The sequence below is a fragment of the Aphelocoma coerulescens genome, chromosome 5, assembly GCF_041296385.1.
Source record: "Aphelocoma coerulescens isolate FSJ_1873_10779 chromosome 5, UR_Acoe_1.0, whole genome shotgun sequence".
Taxonomy (NCBI): Eukaryota; Metazoa; Chordata; class Aves; order Passeriformes; family Corvidae; genus Aphelocoma; species Aphelocoma coerulescens.
The window spans coordinates 56,252,889-56,279,609 of record NC_091019.1 but is presented as its reverse complement, the minus strand read 5'-3'; the positions used below and the strand labels follow the sequence as shown (position 1 = coordinate 56,279,609).

At 38.9% G+C, this 26,721-nt stretch overlaps 1 protein-coding gene across 1 annotated transcript in view; it reads left to right on the top strand.

The window, feature by feature from the left end:
- Nucleotides 1-46: 46 nt before the first annotated feature.
- BEGAIN (brain enriched guanylate kinase associated) overlaps nt 47-26,721 on the top strand; it is a 148,709-nt gene continuing 122,034 nt past the window's right edge. The window contains exon 1 of the mRNA XM_069018273.1: nt 47-784. Coding sequence (XP_068874374.1) covers nt 47-784 — 738 coding nt within the window. The remainder of the gene's footprint in view (nt 785-26,721) is intronic.

Sequence of the window (26,721 nt, the reverse complement as noted above, 5' to 3'; positions counted from 1 at the left end):
AGAAGTAGGAACTGATGCAGAGAGGAACCTCTCTGGAGATTTGACAATGAACAGTTACTCAAAACGCTGCAGCTCCAGTGAGGACAGCTTTGAGTTACCGGGTAGATCAAGGTCAGAAGCTAAAAGCTTTGTTAAAAGCAAAAATAAGGATGAAGGCTATCGACCCCATCGATCAAAGCACTGCCAGAAAGGGGGTGAAAAAACTCACGGACTGGAACAGTCTTCTCTATATCCAGCAGAAGTGGGAAATGCAAGCCAAAAGCTCCAGAGGCAGAAGAAGGCTCACAAGAAAAGCAGTTCCTCTACATCTGACTTGAGCTTGGTGAGTCAAGGATCATCAAGTTCATTATCTGTTGTGGAAGAAAAAATAGAAGCTAAACTCAAATTCTCTCAATTTATTAATGAAGTTACTTTCAGAGTGCTTGATCCCATGAGCCTGAGGGCATACCGAGCTGCTAAACTGAAAAATACCTTTCCATCGAGTGTGAGAAGCTTAGATGATTTTCATATTAAGAGAAAGTCTCCTGAAAACTGGAAAGAAAACATTCTAGATGGGAAGACCCATGAAGAAGTAGACTTAGAGACTCTGAGAAGTGACGGCATCGTGGCTGGAGCCCACAAATTAGAGAAATCGTTGTCCCTGGACACAAGTCCCTCTTTCAGGTCGTTTGATAATGGTGTCTCGTGCAGAACAAGATCTGGCTTGCCAGTAGAAATTATGATTTCTCAAAGCAAAGGAATGCCAGCCACAAAATCTGCGTCTCTTCCTAGAAGTACAAGCATGGTGAGCTCTCTCAAATATGTTCTTTGGGTGGTATATGACAAGTACTTACTCGTTAGTGTGACTATTTGAAAAGTGTTTCTGTCTTCCTGGGTGGGCTGTTACTATGTAAAAAAACTTTCTTCCAGGGTGGGAACAAATGTGGAATGTTTATTTTTAATAGCTCAAGAAACCAGCTGTAGAAGGTATGGGAGGAAGGAAAAACAGAATACAATTCCCTAGTCCTTTTAGTTTGGTGTCGTAGAAGATGGCCTTACAATATCAAACAAGAAAGTTATTCCTGCACTGCAATGAACCATGTGTATAACCAGGTCACCTTGATATGAACAAGGCACTTTCAGAAAAGGGTGAAGAGAGCTCTGGGATGGACCACTTGCTCAGGTATCTCTACACTAAACAAGAATGCTCAGTTAGTGTGTTTAAGTACTACTAAGAGCTCTGACATCCTGAAAGTGTTGCTAATGTTTGTGTGTCTGGAATTAATACATATCAATTGATAATTTCTTTATTGATGTGCTAAAAAACCCCCAAGCAGCCACAAAATCTTAGCAAATAAAAAAAAAAAAGAAAAAAAAAAACTAAAAAGGGCTGAAGCTTTCTTCTATGGTCTGGTAAAAAAAATTTATGTGTTTAATCTTTTCATATGAGATTCTTGGTTTTGTTGAGGAAGAGATATTTATGCTTATGAAAGAGGGCAAAGGGAAATTGTTGTTTGCTAGCATGGCATGGTCTGAAATACTGAACTGCCAAACCTTGAACTGATACATTATGTTAGTATCTCTCCAGAGTAGTATTTGCAATTCCACTAAAACAATAAAGGTCCAGAAACTATTGCTTAAGACTATACACATGTACACAGGCGTTGCTAAACTGGGAGCTATTACAACTGCATTATTCTTTAAAAATTCTATTCAAGTTTAAAAACAAAGAAACAAAAAGTTATTTCATTTCACAGAGTACTGCAGCAAATAGGAGAACATCCCAGTCTTAAGAATTTCATTCAAGCTTCAGCGACCCAAGCTTAGGATTTTATGTCCTTGGATGTTTTAATTGTGACCCATCAAAGATGTCTGGAGGGAGAAGAGGTGAAAGGTAATGAAACACAGAGAATTTCCACACTGTGTTGTGTCACAGCTCCACAATGAGAGCTGTCCTGCAAAGGGGTGAGGAGGCTGCAGTCTGAGCCCATGGCAGGATATGTTTTTTTCAAATTTTAATTAAGCATCTGTCAGAGCATCTTTGCCAGTGGTCTTGATTATACGTACAGATTGAAACTCCCAACTGATCGAGTACTCACTGACTGAACACTGCCGAGTGCTCTGTAATTCCACACAGACAGTGTAGGCATCAGTCTACTCTAGTTTAAGCATCAGTCTGCTCTAAGCCTAGTCATTTAAATTAAACACAGTAGTTACCCAACATTCTGCTGCAACAAACAATGCCTCAGACTGCAGTGCTCAGCATGAGAAAAGAAAGGAGTGGCAGGGCTAAATACAAGAGCAAAACATGTTCAGCCACATCCACAGATTCATGTCTTTGCATTCACAGATGCAGAAGCTTTGACTTCAATGCAATTTACTTAGTGCCAGTCCTCACCTGAAGCATGCCTAGCAAGGAGCAAAAGGATAACTGTACAGTCTCGGGTGTCATTATTGTAAAGATGTTTTAAAAGTTCTTGTTTATGTAATGTTCATTTGAATACACATATAGAACATTGCCTAAAACTGTTTCATGTTTTAGTTGCCAAGTTATTATTTGTGTGCAGAAGATAACCTTTGAGAGAAAGAAATTATAAGATTACATTGGCTTAAATATCAAAACTGGATAGCAGAGGTATAATAACACACATCCTAAAGAGCATGAAAGAACACACCTGAAAGTTTGAGGTTAAAAAAGCTCCACCTCATAAAAAAATATGTGACTCAGAAGATGAATGCTGTGACATTGCCTCCTGTCTATTATGTTTTCTGAAGACCCCTGAGGTGTCCACAACTACCTCTGTACAATAGTTGATTGGATCCAGACCCACTAAAGTGATTTTCAACTTTTAGACTTCTGAGAACTGGTCAAAATGTTCAATTTCTGCAGCAACTATTTATTGGTTCAGCTGCTGCTGAAATGAAACAAAAAAAACAACCATCACTGTAGATTTATGCAGAGGAATTTCTGGACAGCTAGCAGAATAAAAAAAAAGGATGCTTTATTTCTTGACTGAAGTTAAAGGGAATTGGGATAGGTAGAAAGCAATTCCAAAATACAATGACTGTGGTCTAAATATTTTAGTAACCTGGCCAGCAGGATGAAATAATTTTTCTTTTCTATGTATTGATCTAAATTTGAAGTCACTGGACAAACAAGCAGGAAAGACAAATGCTATAACTAAATGAAAGCAAACCTCTGAATCCACACCAATGTAGTGGAGGGTGGGCAACTCGAGACTGTGTCATACTTCCAGACTGAAATGATATGACCAGTTCAGTGGGCTGAAAAAATGCAGGAAATATATGAAAAGGGTTGTACACAATGGAAGGTTTCTAAGAACTGGAAAGACATGCTTGTCAGAGTCTGTCAAAGGACAGATCAATACAGAGAGAAATGTGGAGGGATCCAAACAATACATACTTTTTTCTTAGACCCAGGGTATGTTTCAAAGAAAGCCAGGTATGAAAGGAGATTAGCCTGTGTCTTTTAATATATATTTTATCTCAAATACATTTGTTCCAAGTAACCAATGCCTTCAGGAAAGCTTTATACACCACTACTCTTCCAGGAAGAAAATACAGGTAAAAATTTAATTCTTGAATGATCATAGAGGATCTTCAGACTGACTTCAGACCTGACTAAGTCTGCAGCACCTTAGGGTTTGAATCAACCTGAAAATTGCATTTCAGTTAACTTTAGTAATACATGAATGAGGTCTCATCATGAGACCAGCTAGGTCTCATCTTTACATACCTACTTTTACCTGCACCAGGAACCATATAACATATTAGACATTGACTCTTCTTGATCACAGGCAGTCAATATCTTTCTTCAAAGAGCTGTATCTTTCCATCTTACATTAAACTATTTCTGTGTGCAAGAGGTCTTAGAAAAAATTTTTGACCTCACCATTGCAACTATATGTATACATATCCTAAGGAATTGTGCATTTCTTAACTAAGACCGTGTCATTATCACGCAAAATAACTATGGGCAAGCCTGATCAATACAAATGACTTACTGAGCTGCAAAGGCTGTCTTAAAAAACAAGCTTGGGATAGTGTCACTTCTACAATTTGGAAGTTAAGACTTCAGATACTGTAAACTATGACTGAATAATGCAGGTGGTGAGAGGTAGAAACTTTGCCATGCTCCACAGGAACTTACCATGCTTATGGAGCCATAGATTCCTCATAATCGTCATAATCATTCCCTAGACACCCCTATATATTTGGATCACAGAATATTCTGAGTTTGAAGGGACACACAAGGATTATCAAGTCCAGGCTCTTAAACGAAGGCCCACACAGGGATCAAACCTGCAACCTTGGCATTATTAGCACCAGGCTCTGACCAGCTGAGCTAGGAATGTTAAGGAGTAGGAGGGACCTTAAAGGCCATCTCATCCCAATCTCCCCTGCCATGGGCAGGGACACCTTCCACTAAACCACATTGCTCAAGACCTTACCCAACCTGGCCTTGAACACTGCCAGGGTTGGGGCATCAATAACCCACCTGGGCAACCTGTTCCAGTGCCCCACCACCCTCACAGTGAAGAAGTTTTTCCTAATATCTAACCTAAATTTCCTCTCTTTTAGTTTGTACCCTGTATTCCTTGTCCTATCACTGCAGTTCACAACAAGTCCCTCTCCAGCTTTCCTGTAGCCCCTTTCCTGTAGCCCTACTGTAAGGTTGCTGTCAATTCTCCATGCAACCTTCTCTTCTCCAGGCTGAACAGCTCCAACTTCCTCAGCCTGTCTTTGTAGAGAAAGGTGCTCCAGGCCTTTTTTCATCTTCTCTGGACTTACTCCAACATTTCCATGTTCTTCTGATGGGCACACCAGAACTGGATGCAGCACTCCAGGTGGGGTTTTACAAGGCAGAATAGAGGGACAGAATCCCCTCCCTTGACCTGCTGCCCACACTCCTTTGGATGCAACCCAGGACACAGTTGTTTTTCTGGGCTGTGAGAACACTTTGCCAGCTCATACTGAGTTTTTCATCAACCATCACCCCCAAGTCTTTCTCTTCAGGGCTGCTCTCAATCAGTTCTCTGCCTAGCTTGTTGGTCTGCCTGGGATTGCTGTGATCCAGGACCTTGCATTTCACTTTGCTGAGCTTAAAGTCTGAGAATAATTTGCTGGACCTGCAAGGCTGCACCAATGAAGACAGATGCAATGTCAATTACTTATTTCCTAGACATCACCTGGCTCAGGTTGGTTCTTCAGCCACCTGGAGAGTCACTGTTCAGTCATGCTCCCTCCTGTGTGTTTTGGTCTCAAGGGCCAAACTTTGACCCCATATGAGCAATTCAATTCCCTCCCATAGCCTTAGCAAAACTATTTGAAAACAAAATATTCACTCTTACTCTGATTTCAGGCAACGTATTCCCTAAAGGATTTAAATTCTATAACCCTTGAGAGAGAAGGGAACAATTGCCTGTTACAAAGGCTTGCATCCTTATAAAATGCAGATGAATGAAGCACAAACTAGAATAACACCCCTTTTCATTCCTCTAACAAGAAAACATTATTACAATAACTATTGTAAAGAGGAAAACAAACAGAGTAGACATTTACCTAGGGTAATGAGAAGATTCAAAGATTCATGTATACCTCTAATCCAGGTAGGCTGTTTAATTCTTAAGGAGCCCTGTAGGTAGACACTGAAGTACAGTGTCACAGGCATTAACACAAACAAGGAAAATTTTATTAATTTCTACTCTTTTACTATTTGTTATCCATGAGGTTTCCTGCTGCTCATTACAGGTTCTCTTGCAAGACAAATGCCTGAGCATGGGGATGGCTCTCTGAAGGTCCACAAGCATCTTTAGAAATTAAAGCATCACACACCTGAACTTCACAGGCATTAAGGGGTTTGATCCCCATATGGGCCATTCTCTTAAGAGCTGAACTCAAAGATCCTTGTGGTTCTCTTCCAACTCAGAATATTCTGTGAAATCTGTGAAATTTGTAAGTATAGAGGAAGATTGTCATGCAAAGGCTGTGGTAGAATTCCACAGCAGTAGAAGATGCAACCAATCTCCCATTTCTAAATGGAAGTTTCTAGGGCCGTTTCTAGGTTCTCAGTTTCTAGGGCACCTGAGTACTAACAGAATCTTGCTGAAAGAGCAGACAAGATTTTTGTTGCTCTAGGTCAAAGCTCTTTTATACAAGAAGGTTTTCAGTCCTCTTTTAGCCCTTCCAGCCTGTCACCATGATATAAAAATAGGCATTTGCTTTGTTCTTGGATGAATACCAAATCTCTCATTTCTATTTACAGTACAGTGATGTTTACAAGTAAGATTTGGGTTCAAATACATTATAATGGAAAGTGTATATTGTTATACTGACTCATGCATGCAATATGCTAAAAGAGAAATAGTAAGAGGTGGCACCAGAAGGAAAGGGTAGTGAGATGCTTTCCCTAGGTCAGTGATGAAGCCAGCAACCAAACACCGGCCTGAAAAGTCTTCCAGTGTCCTATTTTCTGTTCTGTTCCTGCTCTTGCTCTGTAGACAGGCAGGTCAATGTAGAACTACCCTCAATAGCTGATATAATGAAGCTGTGGCATCTCTAGGTTACCAGAGGAAAGTAAGAAAGTGAAGTACCTCAGGTGCTTCAGTTCTTTAGCAGGATATCCAGATAACACAGTATACCATTAGGGCCTTTTATGAGTCTCATACAGCAATGGAAAATGCCACATGGCCACCTTTCCTGACATCCTGGCCTCTTTCTTGCCATGATTATTCCACATGACACTGCATAGAAGTTTGTTCCCCTCTTCTTTCCAAATTGGAGGAGACCATCAGGTTGTCAGTAGCCTAAAATTTTTTCTCAAAATGAGTACTAAAATAGATTGTTTAATTCCTTACCTTAAACTTGATTGACAGAAGATGGTGTTCACTTCTTTTCACCATTCAGAGATACCAGGCAAACACAAAAATTTTAAGATTTACTAGTTTAAACTCATTATTATGTGAAGTGAGCATAGACAATGAACTGCAAGCAACATACACCATAACAACTTCACTCTGTTATTTTTCCTTCATCTGGAGATTCCTGAAAACAGTCTCTGTGTCTGGCAGTACTGTATAAGAATCTCGGGTCATAACAATTGCATTTGGGTGTGCAAAGCCAAGTACTAAATCTTTAATCATCTGGGGCTGCAGTTCCTTCGTACTTCCAAGGATTTCTATTGCATCATTATAACCTCTTTCTTCTGACACCAACACTGTTTTCCTGTACACCACTCTTATGAAATAATCACTCTGGGTATTGCAAATGTACTCCACTGTGTATACTTGGAGCTTCCAGGGTAGGTAAATTAGCTTTATAACACCTCATAGGTGTTAGGCAGCCAAATACTCCAAGCCATAAAATCTGATGGCCAAAGGAAATGGTAGTACTTTCTGAGCTCATTCTGTCTGAAATCAAAGAAAAATCTCATTTTCCACCAATCAAGCTATCTCAAATATCTTCTCAATCTCTGAGAGGACTTAGCCATGTTAAGCTTGATACATACAGCGGTATTAGTTGTACCAGCAGCAGCCAAGCTGGGGCAAGATGCAGCTCAGCAAAGACTTACAGCTGAAGTATTTACCCAGCTTCACCAGTTAAATGTAGAGTGCTGAATCCCCTCCTTAATTTTTTTTTTTTTTTTTTTTGGGTGACATTTCTGGTTTGGTCACAAGACATGGAAAGCCAAGCAGGCCACGTGCAATTTCATCTATAGTTAACGCCTCTTGTCCCAGTACTGTGGCATTGACTCCTTTTTCCAGTGCTTAGAGGAGGGCAGCAGCCGTGTGCTGTAGGAGAGATCAGCATAATGTTTTTAGAGCAGCAGATGTGACATCGTTTTACAAGCAACAGTAGGAGCAGATGGTGTTTAGAGAGTTCTCCTTGCCTGCTCTAAAACACCTCCGTTGGGTCACTAATGGATCCTTCGTCTCGTCGAACACTGCATAAAGCTACAATGTTCCCAAGATGACGCATATGGTCATTTACAGCTTCCCAGCTCATCAAATACAAATTAGATCAAAATCTTCTTCACAGAGCATAGACATCTATAAGGCAGTACTCAAAAGAATAAGCTATTTATTCAAGACAGGCTAAAATAGACAGTCTGAGCTGTTTCCCAATAACAAGGATGTGTTTCCAATGAAATTAAGTATTTCACCATAAAGCATGAATTTTTGAAGTTAGGGTTTTTAATTCAGTTTTCCTCCCTTGTCTGCCCTCCCACCCTTTCTTTTTTAGAGAGGAGAGCAGCAAGTGAGTCAGGAGGGAGATATTTGTATAAAGGAAAAAACCCCAATATTAAAATGGTGAGTTTTTGCCCAGGATTCAGAGCTCCAACTTGAAAACAAAATAATTTTCCAGCCAAATCTACTATTTGCCTTCAGAGGGGCAGCTACTCATGAGGAGAAAAATCCTGAGCACATGCAGTTCACATTGATTTCAGTATCTTTTGGCACGTGCCACAGGAAAGCAAAACTGGCTGTCAGAAATATTTAGTGTTCCTTTCCCAGTGATTTTTGTTAACATGACTTTTCCGCTTCCTTTGAGTTCCCCTTCCTTTGAGTTTGAAAAAGACTCCTCAATTGTACTCTTTATCTCTGGATGCCTTTGGAAAGAAATGGTACTTTCAGAGTAATGGAAGTTACAATAGGCTTAGAACAATTACCATCAGCAGAGATGTCTGAAAACTGCAAGCCAGGCAAGGAAAGGTGAAAGAGCAAGAGGTAGAAAAGACTAACAGATTTCTCTTTTCTAGTCCAGGTTTGGTCTGCAAGTGTTATTTATGACAAAGATTTTAAAGGTGCTTGAGCTCATTTTTCATTTCTTTATTCAGCCAGCAGCCTGTGTTTGTCATGTTTACAAAATGTGGGTCTTGCCCTGGCATAGCATGGCTGTAGTACACCAGAAAAGCAAAGACCTCGGTATGCAGTGACCCTCTCACACAGCCATATGCAATACCTAACGTAACTATTTAACCCAGTCCACATAGTGAAAATCTCTGAACTCTACTGAGAAAAGATTCAAGTGCAAGGCACTGCCCAGAGCCAGAGGTTGCTCTGATTTATTTTTCAGTTGTGAGGGACTGATATTTTTCCCCACTCATTCTAAGGTTTTCATCTCTACTAAAATTCTGCTCAGTGATGTACTGCATGCAATTAATAGAAACATAAATGTAACGTTGCTCCCACATTCCCATTGTTTTCTAACATCCAACTGGAGTAAAATAAAAGTTTACTTATTAATATGAACCCACCACAGCAAGCATTTTGGGGACAGAAAAGAGGGAATCAGTATTACAGTGCTCTGCCAAAGCTGCATTTGCATTACTCTGTTTTTTAAGTAGGCTTGGTGGTCCTACAGGTTGGTTTTATTCTCCCATCAGAAACTGTAGAATTAAAACTTTGAGCCAAATGTATTTAAAGAACAGACATTTTCATGAATTATGGGATGGTTTGAAAGCTTTTATACTAAATGTATGTCTCAGAAATTAAGTCTACCTGCCCCAACAGCATGACTCACATCTCATAACATCAGGAACTGTTGTTTTTTACCTCAGATCAGATAAGAAGAAGCAGGACGTCATTTGGGAACCTATTTTATGTTTATAAAATATATATTTTTTCATAAAACTAAAAAAAAAAGTATTTTCACAGACTAGCTCAGGCATGTGTTTCAACAACTTCCTCTTTGCAAAGCAGCTTAGATTTGACCTTCTCAGAAACTCTTCAGTACCAGGAGGTTTAGGTGACAGAAAAACACATCTTGTGGATAAGGAAGAAGCAGTAGATGCCATAAATCTTGGCTTTAAAACAGTCTCCTTGATATTCTCAAAATTAAGCTGGTAAGATAAGGGGGGATATATTAAAAGGTAGAGGAAAAACTGATTGGAAAACCTTATTGAGAGGGTAATTCATAATACTTAGTTGTGACCAGGGTCTCAGGGGTGCCAAAACTATTTGCTATTAGCAAGCAAATGCATTTGTTTTGAGATACCATTTCTTTCCAACTACAGAGAGCAAATAAAACATGCAATTCTCCTTTATTTGAGCTGGACACTACAGTAGTGTGTCTATGCCCCTGTGTAATACTCTTGAGAGGATGCTTTTGGAATTTCAAAAAATGCTAATTTCGCAAAAGTAAGCAGGTACTTAGCAAGTTTAAAGAAACCTTTCCTGTGTTGAAAATCACTCTTAGTTGAAAAGCCTTCAAGTGCTTTAATTCTGTGTCACACTTACTCAGTACCTAGAATGGACAGAAATTGTTTAAAGATCCCACTGTTGTCTCCATGCCTCAAATCAGCACTGTCTACATCCAACTCCCTTTCCTTTTTCACTACCAAAAGGGAATTCCAAACCTTGTTCAGAACTTAATGTTGAAAAAACCCGAGGGAGCCGGATACAACAGTGTTGGAGCTCCCATTGCTGAACAACTAGCTCCTAGACTGTAGTCTGCAGGGCCTTCTGTTGTGACACTGTGGGCCAACAGCTCTCAATTTCTGACAGTAAATTCAATACCTGCAAAGATAAACTAAAATTATTCAAATCACATCTGTATCTGTCGAGCTTATGGGCTGGTTGCATTAATGTTTGATGACAGTTGGGCAAGAATGATCAGGGATATGGCAGTCTCAGCCCCCTGTTCGCTGCTTGGATAGAGAGAGCATTTTAAACAAAAGAGAATGAGGAATAAATACTAGGCCTGTTCACACAGCTACAATTGTTGTCTTAAAAATGAAGAGACATTTCCCGCAAAGAGCAGCTATTCCCTGGATAACTGTAGTGACAAAAACCCGCTTTGTGAACACGGCTAAAATGAGCAGCTATTGAGGATTCAAAATCTGGTTCACAACCACTTATTTCTCCAGCAGCCAGTCAGACCTTCGCTCTGCCTGCGATGCTGCACGGTGCTGCGAGCGCACAGAAAGCACCAGACACGTCCTATTTCTGGAGACTCTGAGCTGATTCATAGTCTTGCAAGGGGAAAACCAGGAGTGCTGGTAAGTCAGCAGGATTCAGAGAAGCAGAAATAGTGAGCAGTCAGGGCCATAAGCAGAACTTCATGACACAGGAGGGTACCCTGGGCGTGGGGCTGGGGCTGCCCCTGGTGCCCTCGGCAGACCCCAGGGGAGTCCCCAGCCCCACAATGGGATTCCAGCAGAGCAGAGATGGAGGCTGTGTTGTACCAGGCACTGGCTTCCTGCCACTCCCACCCAGCTGATCCCTGGGCAGCAGTAGAAGATAAAATACTGCCAAGTTATCATAAGGAAGAAACAGAACCACCATATTGCAACCCATGCAAAACCAGAGTTACTTATGGAGTAACAAATTGCTAACAAATTTACATAGAGTAACAAATTGCCAACAAAAGCCTCCTAAAATTAGCTTCATAAGTGCCCATATTCACCAGTAAAATGCAGAAAAGACCATTTTCTCTGGATAAACCTGTCTTCTCTTGCTTCCTTTTTTGATGTAGTAAAGCAAAATGGAAGCTAAACCAGTCAGCAGTTACATGAGGGAAGTGTACAGTCCATTGCAATCAATGCAGTTAATTAAAAATACAATTAAAACAGAATCAGTCATGAGAATTGGAACACAATAAATAATTAAAACAAAATTAGTTTGGCTCTTTTGTTGGGCCTCTCAGTCCCCAGTTAAAAGTAAATGGCTTTTTGCTTCATTGACAGCTACAAAAGCAGACCTTTGCAGCCCCAAGTTCTCCTTCCAGTGTTAAGGTGTAAATACATAAGCCCCCCCTTTCCCCCCTTCCCCCTTCTCTACACACCTTCCACAACCAATCTGCCATTCAACTCCCAGTGCTGCAAAACTGGGAGCTGGTCTGAGGAGTTGCAAATACAGAACAGAAAAGCAGCATATGGTGGTAGAAAATAACAAAAAGCCTGTTAATTATTCCAACCAAACATGGAACATTTCCCTACAGCAGGAGGGAAGTTGCTGGTAAATTATTATTTATCTGTTTATTTATGTTGGAAATAGGCAAGGGCAGAAAGAAGTAAGACTGTTCCACTCACAAGCTACTGGCAGCTTTTTTGTATCTTGCTCATAATCATTTTGGAGTGTAGAAACTAATATTGCAGGAAGCAACCTAGGAATGAAAGAGGCTTTGTCCTTCAACGACCAGGCCTTCCGAACAAATGGTACTAACATAGCTAATGGCTCATTTCTGAGCTCAGGTCTGCAGGAATTCCTTTTACAGGTGATTGCTTCTCTGACTGATATTACCCCAGCAGTGTTGCAGCTCTATAAATTGTGTAATGACAGCTGTGGTTGGTTTCCTGCTTTTCTTGTATTCATTCGCATCTTAAATGTTCCTTCCTTCCTTGAAGGAAATACATCTCTCGCCCATGTTGGGAAATGTGAGTAACAAAGAGTGGGATGTTGAGAAGAAAGTTTCAGCTTTTACTTTCCCATTGCATAAGCTTTCAAGCTCTTCCAGTTGAGAAGGAAGAAACAAATGAACCCTTCTGGCTGAGTCACTATTTAATAACACAATAATTAGCTAAACATCATGACAACCAGGGATTAAGTATTTTCCACTCTTAATGAACTTCTATCATCAGAAGAAAAACAAGAGGTAGCTCTTCTAGTAACTCAGTTATTTTAGTGCCACAGATCAATAGCTTGATTTTTACATTTCTCAAAATTATGAAGCTTAATAGCTATAATAAATATTAGTATGTGTCCTCTAAGCCATAATGGAATTTTATGAAGGTGAATGTGCACTGCTGTGATTTGTCAGGAAGAAATCGCTAACAAGTGTCTTTCAAATCCTTACTTTCTGTGGAACAATTGTTAATACCACAGCTGCTCCAGTGCTGATTGTTACTTCTTGTGCAAACAATTATTTTCCAGATAAACACTGTGGCAAAATGTAGGTAAATTTAGATACATATTTATAGGAAATAAGACTGGCTTTCCTCACAGTTGCGTCCACTGGTTTATTGTGTAACTTTGGGTAAGGGTCGAATTTGGCAGTTCCTCAGTTTCTCCAGCTGCAAAATAAAAATAACACTTAGTCAGTTTGATTAGTGCTTCAAGATCCTCTCATAAAATGGATGTGTTTCAAAAACATTCTTAGAAAAATGAGGAATCCTTATTCTAATGTATACTGGAAATTTGTCCTATCCCCCTGTAGTACTTATCAAATCTATGATATTTAGGAGTGTTTCTGTTTTTGCTATTCTGAAGTGTTTATGCCTTCCTTTGGTTTTTGTTAAAAACTTTTAAGATGTAGCCTGCAACTGAAAACACGGGATCTTTTCCTGGAATGGATAATTAAATAGATAATTAAATTATGGTGAGTGTTAGAATATCATATAATCTTTATTTCTGAAAGAAAATAACTAAGAATTGAAAGAGGGTCAGCATGAAAGTGGTCACAGCACCAAGTCCATCAGAGCTCAAGGAGCGTTTGGATAATGCTCTCAGGCACATGATGTGAACTTTGGGGTGTCCTGTGCAGGACCAGGAGTTGGATTCAATGACCTTGATGGGTCCCTTCCAACTCAGGATAGTCTATGAACATCGTGTGCAGTCTGGCCAGCAAGGTAAAGGTATAGCACTGCTTGAGTCCCTCTGGAGGCACTGAGGGATGACTGAGTCTTGTGCTTACTGCCTTAATACTTCAAGACATGAACATGTGTTTATTTCATTCCTCAGTTTCCTGAAATTATTTAAAGTGAGCAGTCCTTTTTGGCGGGTAGTTTTGCATATGTCATTCCCAGGTCAACTAAATTAGACACATATTCACCAAAAGAATTACCTGTTTCCACAAAGGTATGTACACCTTCCTTTTTTTATCAGAGCAGGTAGATTGACACTGAATTGTGTCAATAATACCTTTTTATTTTTTCACGCTTAGTATGTCTTATGAACCTCCTAGTCATAACAGAATTTTTCAAAAGCATGGATATGTCCCTCTAGGGTAACTAGGGAATTATGAGCTTCTCAATTGCTTCAATTTGTTGAAAGGAAAATTTCTGTATTGTAGTTGATTGTTTTTAGCTCCAGACCAGTAAGATTGGTTATTCCCAAAGTTACTTACACCCTATTATCACATTACCTCATTATTTTTCTTCCAGATTAGGGCATAATCTCTGTGAGCCTTAGTAATGGCACTAATGTGTTTTCTAGGGAAATTTCTTGGGCATCAAGTATAAAAGGATTTTCCAAGAAAGGTGTTGAATGTGCAAAAATATATCTGCTATGCTGTCTTCCTTGGTCTTTTAAAGGGCATCTAAATCTACGAACATATTAACCCCTCTGTGTGCCATCTAAATTTCTCTTGAAGAAATTATTTTGTATTTATGTAATTCCAATTGAGCTAGTTGTAACAAAAATAAAATAGAATAATAAAACCATGGAATCATCAAAGTTGGAAGAGGCCTTTAAGATCATCCAGTGCAACCATTAACCCGTCTCTGCCCCTGTAGCCCCTAGACCAGTAAACCACATCACCCAGTACCACACCCCCATACCTCTAGAACACCTCCAGGGATGGTAACTCCCCAACATCCCTGGGCAACCTATTCCTAGTAATGAATAAAGTTAGGTCCATCTATAATTTCAATGCACTGTCAACCCCTGAAAACTTTGATCTACATAGAAAGCAGCATGCCATGGCAAATTTAACTGTCTTGTCTCAGGCTGGTCCTGAGTCTTCCAGCATTCAGTGCCTTTTCTGCCAGCCAGAACTGGCAGGACTTGCAGCCTGCAAAGCTGTTGTGGTTCAGACTTAGTTCAGTTGCAGACTTTCTATATTTGCACTTTCCTCTTATAGCTCAGAGTTAAAAATATCTTACATTTCTATGTCAAGTACAGCACTCAAACCCCTGTAATGCCGTTTTGCAGTTAAATTACCGTGTCTGGATTAACTGTAAACTATTAACTTCAGTAGAAGTGGAGCAGAACTTGTTACTGTGAGAAATAAATCTACCTTTTTATTATCTTGGTTTCCATTGTCATCCATTGCCTTCACAGATGATAGGTGCACCATTAAAATCTTTTCCAACTGTCATCTGTATTTCCCAAAATACCCTATCTAGCAGACCTTTTTCATATCTCTTCTTCTCTTTAATAGTTCTGCATTTTTTATGTACCATAAAAATGGGGTGCAATGGGGTGTTGTGTGTTCATCTTAGGCCTAAAATACTTCAAATAAATTCTTTTTATTCAGTGATGCATTTCTACCTCTCTCCACTAAAACACATTAAAAATTAACTGACAGCCATGTTACTGTTTTATATTAATGTTTTAACTCTCAAAATATTAAAAGAGAACTCAGGGAAAAAAACCCCAAGTACTGAAAGAACTATAGCTTTTTGTGCTCTTCTGATATAAAAGCCTGAAATTATCTAGCCCTGGGTTCTATTTATTTGTGGAAAAATATTATTTAAGGGTTATGACAAATACTGTAAGTAGGAAGTCTAATGATATATGTGCTGTTATTATCAATGTATGACACATTATGGCCACTGTGGAACTACTCATTACTGAGATGTGAAGTCAAAGGCAAAGCAGTAGGGCTTGAGAACCTAATCTTGAAAATGCTCCCTGATGTGTCAGGCAATGAAACAAACACAGGCAGAAAATACTCACCTGTGCTTGGAGTCACCACTCATCCTCACTCTTTGGGTTGTGTTCCCAAACTGGATGAGATGTATGTGAGAGGTACTGATTGGAGGTGAGAGGAAGTGTCTTTAGGATTGATTCCCAGGATGAAAATAGTGATAGTTTACCTGGAATATCATCACTGAGCTGGTCAGCCTGGCAGCCAAGTAAGCTTGCAGCATTCCAGTGCCCAGTAATCCTGATTCTACATCATTTGAGACTTTGGATTGTATTCCCTCTCCTACTGCTGTCCTGTCACTCTTTTAATGGGAAGGAAAACCCAGCTGCCCATTGCAGAAGGAAGCACAATGTGCTTCAGTCAAGTCCCCAGTCTTAACAGCAAGGACCAAAGGATGCCCCCAAAAGGAGGCATTGCATAGTCCTCACAGAGCCTGAGTCTCAGCTTATGATGCTAAATAATTGTAACAGCTGATTTCTCAGTTTGAGTCTTGCATAATCACAGCAGGCTGGAAGGAAATAATTAAACTGGGTTTTTTTCAAAGTTCTATAAAATGTCATTACTCTGATAAGAAGTACTGTGATTTTTCCATCCCTATAGACAATGTCAGCTTTACACTCTGGCCAAAGTTCCCCGAAGGACTGATAAATTTGAAAGAGCAGCTGTACCAGTCTTTTACGGATATTTGATTTAATATGACATGATGCTTTCTTTTGAAAAATGTATGGAGCTATACTATGGCAATAAAACACTTTTGCAGTGACTACAGAACAGACTAACTACTCTTTAGAGAGTTGTTTCAAAGAAAATCACCTTACAAGGATCTGAGAAATCAGGTCTAAGAGTATTAATCCTTTTCGTTGGTGATTGCAAGGAAAACCTTTTATGATTAATTCATGGTTAATGCAAACATTCATAGTGTGATAAATAATGATATCAGGACAGAGTGATCTCACTTCTAACCTACTGAAAGAACATTTAAATGGTCAATGATAAAATTATACATCCAGATGTAGGAAGGTAAGATCATACTTTTTAGACTAGGAGACCATAAATCAGAGTCTGCTGAGGATCAAGGAGTTCTGTTCAGCTGAAAAGAAGCTAACATAACCTCAGATTTAAAAACTTAAATGGGTGGAATGTTAAGGTATATTCACCTCTATGCACAGAGTAAAGCAAGGTCAGTGTTAGAAAGACTGACAAAAATTCCAGGCTGTCATTGTAGAAAAACACAATTATACTATGACAGAAGAAACTCATGTGTGTGGAAATGGATTCAAAGAATATATGCTCCATGGCTATTCCAGACCAAAGGCAAGGCTGACTGGTATGTAATTCCTCAAGGCTCCTTTCTCAGAGGCTTCCTAAAGTTACTGTTCTCCAAGTCATTCAAGAAGATTACATATACTACATTTGGTAGGTCCCATGGAGGTGTGTATGGAATGTGTGCTTTTATCAGTTAAATGAAGTCAGAAAGGAGTGAGAGGGAAGTAAAATTTTGTTGCCATTCAAAGCAAACCAATAAAAAGAAATTTTAAGGCTAAATATTCAAAAAGGTTAATAAAAGTTAAAGCCTAATAATAGGTTAACACAGGGACCACTGGGTCATACTTTAGCAAAGATGTAGGAAAAGTAGATGAAAAGTGAAGGAAAAAGCCTTAAAGATGCACAAACCTATTCAGAAGAATCAGTAGATAAAATATTTCAAGGAGAACTAACAGAACTGGATGAAGATAGGGCACAGGAGAAGGAAAAGTTCAATACTAACAAATCCAAGTGTGCTTGGTGACAAAAAGTCTGAATTTATTGTGGGGGGAAAAGACAGGAACAGAACCAAAAAACCCATATGGAAAACCCAGTAGTAAGATCTGCTGAGCACTGCTGTAGTCAAAACACAACGCAGGCAAAGAAAAATGTAATTTTTCTGACCATATAACTCTGGTCTAGAGTATAGAAAAGAGTTCTGATCTTCACCTTGCCAACAACAATCAGAAAGAGAAAGCTTTTAGGAAAGATGAACTAAAAGTTGAAAGACTCCTTTAGGAAGAGACAGCAAAAAGAACGCATTATGTTTAGGAGAAAAAATATACAAAACCATGGGTAGAAAAATGATTGTCAGGTGCTCCACTTTCTACTTTCATAATGCAAGAATGAAAGACTTAAATGACAAAGAAAGGCAATAAGATCAAAACTGATAAAAAGTGATTTTTAGATAGAGTAAGTTGCATGTGGAGCTCATTGTCACAAAACAATCTGAAGGTCTAAAATGATCAGTGGGAATCAGAGTGAAGTTAGACATTTGTCTGAAGGTACAGAAATCCCCAGGCAGCAAGGCATAATCCAAATTCTACCTGGCAGGAATTAGAAAGTTAGTTCCTACTTATGAGTTCCTCCTCAGTCATCCTCAATCACTCACTATGTCACTTCATCCATTTTCTTGTGAAACATTAGGGATAAGACTTTTAGTTTAGATGCTACAATGCCAGGAGCATAGAATTCCAAAATGCATCTCTGGAGATCACTGATGTGGAAAATTGGGAAGGAGGGGAGCGTTTTGGTCATTATCAAGCTGAATAAAACTGTATACAGTGGTAGCAAAATATGGAAGGATACACACATGCCACATATTTTTGCAGAGTTATTCTAGCTTTCATAATATAAGGATATAAGCAGGCAATGTTTGAAGAACAAGAGAAATTAGATTGGGCTAAGTGATATAGCTGGGGAAAGAAAGCAAAACCAACAAAGGCTGTTTGTGTTTAAATCTTTGTTTCTCCCAAATAAAGTTCCAAGGATGTCATGGCTTTTCTGCTATTCAGAAATATACCAACTGGTGTAATAAAATGTATGAATCCTCCCTATAAAACTTGACTACCTCATTTCATGTGTGTCAGTTATTGCTCTAAAGAGAAAAAAAAAAACAGCTTTTCTTTTTGAAATAATGACCTGGCAGCATGAAATACTTCTTTCAGGTGGTTCATTTGGCTCTGTAGTAATAACCAGGCTACTAGATTGGCCTCACTGCAGCCTTAAAGAGGAGATGATCCCAACAGCCCTTTCCTAGTGATGTCTGAATACAGGCTTACAGGCAAATCCTTGCTATTCTCTTTGGTTTAAGACAAAGAGTGATGTTGTCTTCTCACTGATAATACTATTACCAAACTGGAAGTTAAAGTGAATTCTCTATCCTAGAAGAATATGCCTGTTGGATGAAATTCTGGAAACAGTTGAATCAAATAGCAAAAATCACACAAGAGATCAATAGAGCCAGAATTTCGGTCTGTAAATTTAGATCCTTTCCCAGTTGTAAAAGGACATCATAAGAATGGCTTTCTCTGGTGGGCTCTGACGTTTTCCTACAGTGTTTGTGAAAAAAGTCTCTTGGTATGTTGATTGCAAAAATGTCATAATATTGTATATCACAGGTTTGTCTGTTAAGCCTTATATTTTTCATCTGGTCCTAGATTTTCTAGATATGTTCTTTTTAGCCCTTCCTTATTTTAGTTAATTATTTCACTCCCTTTTATTTTTTGCTTCATGTAATTCTTTTGGCTCAATGGATTCTGTATTCTGTCACACTGGTGACAATCCTTTCTCTGGTTCTCTTACTTGAGTTTCTCATGTTTTCACTGTTCAAAGAAGAAATTTACAACTGTATGAGATGATCATCCTCTACCCTGAAGTTCTCCTTGTGACTTTTTCTATTTTGGCCACCCAGAAAGCTATTTGCCCCTACATATCTTGTAGTTGCTTATATGCTTTACTCTTTATCAATCTGCCTATCCCTGATTAATGTCTCAAGCAGATTTTCAGCACTAAAATTCCTTCTACTTCATGACAAAGCATTTGGCAGATGCATAGCCTCCCTTTGTTTATTTCTGTACAAAGGCTATTATTTCACTGCTTCATATTCACAAAGGTATGGTCATGCCAAAGACCACTACCAACATAAACGTGCCTTCAGTTTAATTTAGACCTACTTTAATGCCCCATTTCCTTTCCATAGTCATGAATAAGTGTTTTACAGATACAACACCGCCTGTGGGTTTTTTTACTGAGTCCATCTCCTTTTGCCTCTGAAGATTTCATGGTCCTTGGTTCTTTTCTTCCCTCTCCCTATTTGTGATATCGTGAAGCTTTGTTTACAACCTTTGTTTTACAGGTATCAATATAGAGACACTAAGACACAAATCTATCTCCCGAGTAGTTCCATTGTCACTCAACGAATGAGCTGAAAAGCAAGATTTGTGAAACTAGATGAAGTCTTGAACCACAGCAACATCTTCCCTCTTTGATACAAAAATTTAATTTAAATGCAAAACAAAACCATTGACAGATACAAAATATATTTCAGTTTATAGAGCTTAACTAGTTGAATCTTTATTACTTGTATTATCCTTGTCTTTTTTATGAAATCAGTGCAGTAATAATACAGCTTTCCTAACTAAAATAAAATTATGATTGCAATTGTCACTGTATGATTGTGACATAAATATACAGGAAGAAGCAGTGATATTTGAAGTGCTTGTAAAGTGTAAACTGTAGGATAGATGGAGATTTAGATCCTAAACCTCCACATATGAGTGTAGTTATTTATCTTGGCAATAGTAGGGGTCAAGAAACTTACTGGAAAGGAAATTTGAAGTAGATGAAGGAATTGAATCAAGGTTTCTAATGAGGTTTCTTTGCTGCTTGAATCACAATCTCCCAACTAAAATAGTTGACTTCTTAAAAGATGTCACTATGTCTTCATTCAACCTTGACTGGAAAGCCAGCATGTGGTGACACTATTCATAAAGCACTGTTCATTAATTTCTTAGGGTCCCATTTAGATGTTTGTTTATCCAAGCCTGTGCAATATCCTTGAGTCTTTGCAAGTGACAGCTCTTGTTCATCCCTATGAATTTGTCTTTCTGGTGCCCAAACCTGCCATTTTCCTATAGCAGTGATGGGCATAACACAGTTCAAAAGATGCCTAGCTCCTTTGAAATAATAACAGCTAAAGAAAACCTACCCTCAAAACAGCAGTTCTGGTGCCAGCAGAGCAAAATCCTCGACTCCCACGCTCTTTCCATTTGTATCTATCCAGAAGAATTTTTGAAATAATTAACAGAGACACTCTGGCTGAAGTCACTTTGATGTGGTCCTGCTCAGTTGCTATTCCATTGCCACTTGGTAAGGGAGAACCTTCCCTGGCCTATATTAAAAGCATTTCTTCTACAAGCACTTAGAATTAGTTGGCTTTCTGTTGACCTCTTGAGAAAGAAAACAGTTCTGTAATGTCTCTGGAGTTTGGAAAAAGCCAGAGCCTCTTTTCCCCACCTCTTTGTCAGGTATTCATCAGAAAACCATTAGCCTAGCAAAGCACTGGAAGACACATTTTTAATGCAATAATACTTCTCTTAAAAATTTATTTAGACAACTTTGCAGGTGTAGGTTGTCATTATTTGATACCTCTCCATTCTTCTTCTCTCTATAGCCTTTTGATAGGCTCTCCTTATGTTTCAGTCCCTTTTTCTAGTCTCAACAGCAGCCACCTGGGATGTAAATAGGTGACTGACTGGCCTTGGTCAACAGCACTGCTTCACATATGGTCTGTGTCTCAGAAATCATATGGGGTCACAAAACAGGACAGTTTGCATAATGTGTCTGCCTTATAACAAGAAAACAAACTTCCCTAATGTAGGGACAAGATGTACTATTGTGCTAAATAATGATGCAGCCATAAAGAAACATAGTCCTGTTGAATAGAGAAAAAAGATATGTCTTTACAGTCATGAAATTCCATCACCAGTTTTTGCTAGCTAAGGGGTAGGATAAAAAGAGGGAAACATTTTAGGCCTGTTTACAATATTGGTTTTTCACTTATAATCTCACTTATAAATAAATAAATTTTGTAAAAAACTTTCCTTTTGGACCATTGCAGGAATCATCTGAGTGGCTGTATCTCTAGACAGCACACACCAGAGAACTCACAGAAAGAAATTTCCTTGCATTTGCAGTAACTTCTAAAAAGATTCTGAATGTCAGAGCTCCATACAAGGACACAATCTGATATCTGCAATATTTCTTAGCAGTTTAAGAAATCTAGAAGATCTAGAAATACCTGTTTAAAATTACTCAAAAGAAGGCCATAGTCCTCAGTTACAGAGATTTTCATTACCTGGAGAATCCCCCTCCACTCTGCTGTAGCTTTGCTTACTGATTACATGCATAGAAATTAGCAGCAGCTCTTTTCAATATGCTACAAATAGAAATGCTTTAAATAGAAGGAAAGTTCCCTTCTTCGTGCACTCAAGAGCTCAGGCGGGGCTGCTCTGGAGGAGACAGACACTGCCTCTCATATGCTTCACTTCTGTTCTATCAACCCTTTTTTCACTCTAAAATAAGCCAAGCAGATATTGACCACAATATCTGACCACAAATGGTCAGTTGTCCTTTGGCTGTAAGAGAAATGGATAAGGGGAAGCCTTTTTCCTCTCTGTGAAGCCTCTATAATGAACATAATAAAGACAAAACTAATGAGATTCTGTGGCACTTAAACAATAATCAGTAGAAATGGATGAGAAATGCTACGCTTTGTCTATCAACTGCCCTACAGAGACTTAGAATGCATGTGTTCTTTACAGCTCAGCTCCATATGGGAAGATGCATTTTTGCTAATTCCAAGATTTCTGAGAAGTTATTTCATACAGTTTGTTCTTTGTTCAATTCTTTTGTCTCTTCAGGAAGGCATGGTTGAAGGGGGACAAAAAGCATTTGTGAACTCTCCTCCTTATTTTTCAGAAATAGGAATTTCAGTCCCTTACAATAAATTCTGCCTGGCACTATGGTCCTTCCTGCTCCATTCATTAAAAATAGCAATGCAGCAGCATGAATAAATCCTTTGGGATTCTACATTAAATGCAGAGTCTTGCATCCTGCGCTGGCTTACATCTGTGTATCCCTTTTGATGTCTGCTGGCACACCACTGCAGCTGTCCCTCATAGTAGGCATTTGAATTGATTAACATGCTTACTCCTTTTCTTATTTCTCTCCCGCTCTCAGGGCCTCACCCAGAAAGGTTTACTGCACTTTGGAAGGGTGAGGCACTCTGTAGATGCTCTGAGGACAAGGTAATTGCTGAATCAAAATCTCCCATAAGAATATGATCTTTGAACTTTGCTTTCAAGATTTAAATTCTCTGTTTCTCAGCATGTGTATGAAAAATTGTCAGAGAATAATCTCCTAATAACATACCTGTAGATAACCAGGGGAAGAGAGAGGATCAGGTCTTTAAAATATTGCCCACTAAAATTCAGACTGTAAATCTTCAGTCCAGCAAGTAATTAAGCACATAAATAGTCACATGAAGTTCACTGGGACTACTCATATACACAATTATGAGTATAAGCATTTGCACTACTGGGATTTAGCAATGCAGATCTAATTAAACAAAACAAAAATGGTTAGCAACTCAAACTGGGTTGAGTCACTGTCAGAACTGTGCTACAGTTGCTGACTAGTGCGCTGTTATTCTGGACTGAAGATATAAGTCAAAATTTCTCCTTTCATTAGGTGTGGATCCCAATGTTTTATTTTGCAATATCTAGTGGCATTAACATATTTTAAGAACTATCAAAGAGAAGATTCTTAGAGGATCTGTGGTTGCTAGGAGACTGCTGTTTCATCCTGCAAATCTTCCACACTGTGAAGAGCAAACTGGCAATAATCAGGTTTTCCTGCCAGACAGCACTCAAACAACTGAAGTTATGGCTTAGTGTTTAAAAATTTTGATTTAAACTAAAGTTTGTACAACAGGAAAATTCAGGAGTTCTTGGATTTCTCCAAGTAGGTATTTTATCTTGTATCTATAATACAGCACCATTAAATCCTTTTTTAATCAATAGTACCTTGGGTATCTGATATCTAGAAACTTGTTTTCAGTGTGCTGATAAGTTTTTCCCACCACAGAAAAAGCTGAGCTCATTTAAGTCAGTTCAGAGGGAGAGTTTGGCCATCCCCAGACCTACCATTTCCATTGCCTTACAGGCAGACCATCTGCACCCTGAGCAACCTCAAACTGCCTCCTTTACCACCTGTGCCTCTGGGAGCTCCCAGGCTACAGCTACAGCAACAGAAGTGCATTGGTCTCCCTGGCACCTAGACATCCCAGAGTATGTGCACTTAGAGGTAGGAGTGCCACAGTGGAGTTTTTGCAGCATTGACTCCATCTCTTAATTTTAACTAAATTAAAGGAAATATCCCATATCTGCTAAATCAGAGTGGTTTTATTGCAGTGACCGAGAGGGCATAGTAAGGATCTCGGAAATCACTGAGGTCTATAATTTGGTAATCTTTAAAATTCTGTATTCTTTATGACCCAGGAGCTCTGCTAAGCACAAGAGCATGCTATTTTCAATGAAATAACACTTGTGATCAGAGCTCTGTATCGGTTTTATGCTCTACTGGATCACTGCCTTTAGTACAGTTTAAATAGGTATATGTTACAAAGTTATTCACCTATGAAGAATAATGTCTATTTTCTCATTCATAGCTTTTAAGTTATTCAGTGTAACATCACAATATTAAACCCCAATCTGTAGGTGACTGGAGCCAGCCTTTTTATGGATTTTGATCCTGATTCTATTTAACTGCAAATGCCTTCATTTCTTATCATGCATCAGGACAGAATAATGCTCAGATCTTTCACTGTCCTCATCTAACACCATGGCCAAACTCTTTTCTCCTTCATGTGTCTGTAAGGGTATATGAAAGTGCCCATAGTGTAAAAAGGGGCAGGAGAGAGGAAAAAGGGTAAAATGCTAGCTGAAGTCACAGTGTGGTTGACTGCCATTCCTTTCAGAAAAATTATAGCTTCCCCCAGAGTCTTCTGATAACCTTCTACTCTGTAATGATTCAAACCTGGACTGTAATTATATTTAAGCACTTTATAATTTCAATCTAAAACCTGACAGTTCCATGCAATTACATGTCCTAAATGTGGTATTTGTCCCCCACTATGGTAAGATTATATAGTAATAGTAGCAACGAACATGGCTGAATCATTGACAAATTCAACCTTAACTATCTTCTCGTGCTTGCCTTGACAACTAGACTATTGAATTCCAACAGTATGAAAATCTAAAAATAGCACTGTGTGAAGAAAGACTGCAGGCAAAGCCACTAGATAATACAGGCTCAATGCTCCCATGAAATGTGACACGTGCAAAAGCCAGATGTAATTTTAACAATACAGCTTCCCTTTCAACAAAGGAATCTCCAGAGTCTGATTTAATATCTCCACAGTAAAGCCTAGCAACTCCACGTTTTGTGTAGGAGTAAGAACAGACTTCTTTAAACTCCCAGAAAAGAACCCCTGAGAAAAATGCTAATGCACAGTGCAGTGAAAATAAAAAGACCTCTGATGACCCTGTAGCAATTAAAGACACCATCCAAGTCCAGCATAGAAGTCCCCTTATATTAAACTTAAAATTATTACAATGACACCAGTGGACTCAGCAATGCTGACACACACCAGTAATATTGTGGCTTTGCAGAAACAAAAATCACTACAGCTTAGGAAATATTTCCTAGAGAATACTGGAGTGAGAGCATGGCTGGCTCTCATGCAGGAGTGCAGAGAGGAGCTGGCAAGAGGAGCTTTACTTACTTTCATACCTTGCCTAAAAAGTAGTGAAGAGACAGATTAAGTAGTTAGCAAATTAGTTAAAGACTTGGGGAGAGCAAAGTTCAAGTCTCTTCTGCCTCTTAACATCACTGCTTGGCCTTGGAACTCCCTTAAGGAACTTGAGCTTTCTTTAGAACAGGTACTTCTCTAAACCCTATCTTACCTAGCAGATTAATTTGATGGTAATTAATATTCACAGTCTTAAAGCTCTAAGTGAGCTTAGATATATTAATACATCTACATATAATATAGATATATATTAAAAATATATGGTGATGCCTCATTATCTCTTGACCTCCATGTGGACAGCAGACACTATAATTTAACAGAGAACTGAGACACACCTGTCTTACAGATGCATAATTTGCAGATACCCTAAGGCAACTGAGGGAACAAATGTACAAGTTTTACAGTGGTAAAAAGAAAAGCAGCATCAACCAACAGCACTTCTAGGAATATGATCTCCTCTTTGCTTCCCCATATTTATACTTTCCTGGCACATGAGTCAAAGTGGTGACTAGAACAAGTTATTTTCATTCAAGTAACATCCTAATTCCCTCCTAGTCTGCTCTGGGTTTGGGGAGATGTTTTTAATCTTTTGGGAAGATCCTATGCCTTTGGTGAAGAGACTGGTTTGAAGGAGGAAGATCAAAGATCTCCTCAGCATTATTCTCTGGCCTCATTCTTTTATTGCTTAAGTAAAGTTCTCTTAAACAATTTCAGGCAAAAATCCAAATGATCTATCACAGGCCATGGCTTTTTATTCCCTGGAAATACCATTGTTCCAGAAATAGATGTAGCACCACTGGTATGACTTTGAAGCCCCACTCCCGTTGGTTGGAAGCAGGATGAAAAATAAGGCAAATCAATTAGCAGATACTGTTTTCCACCAGTGCTGTGACAGGAGAAGTGAAAGCTTTGAAGTTTGCCTTTCTTTTGAAGGAAATGTCTGTGATATTGACTGGGTGTATTGGTGCACTTTGTTTAGTTTAGTCTTCCCTGTCCGTAGACAAGTTCACAAGAGACAAACGTCATGAACACAAATGTCCTACTTTTAGGACACCTTTTCAAGTCCCCAGTGTATGGGTCTCAGGGAAGCAGTGGTGCCTTGGGAACTGATTCATGCTGAAGGCAGTAAAGCAGAGAGAAAATTCCGTTTGTTTTAAGAAATATTTACACTGATTTATATTGTCCTTTGTTCGTGGACTCAGAAGAGTCATGAAGACCATTAAAGGTCTGTCCTCCTGCCCCAGGCAAGGAAAGTTGTATGTAAATCCTTCCAATCTTTATGGGACATGCTATTATGGGAAATCCCCTCAGTATATAACTACCTCTGTGATTAAAATAATCCCTCTAACACTTTCTCTACATTTTTTGTCTTCACATTGAATCTATTATTTCCTATTCAATCTACACTGAACAGGAAAAATGGTAGATTTCCATTCTCTTTACAGCAATCTTCA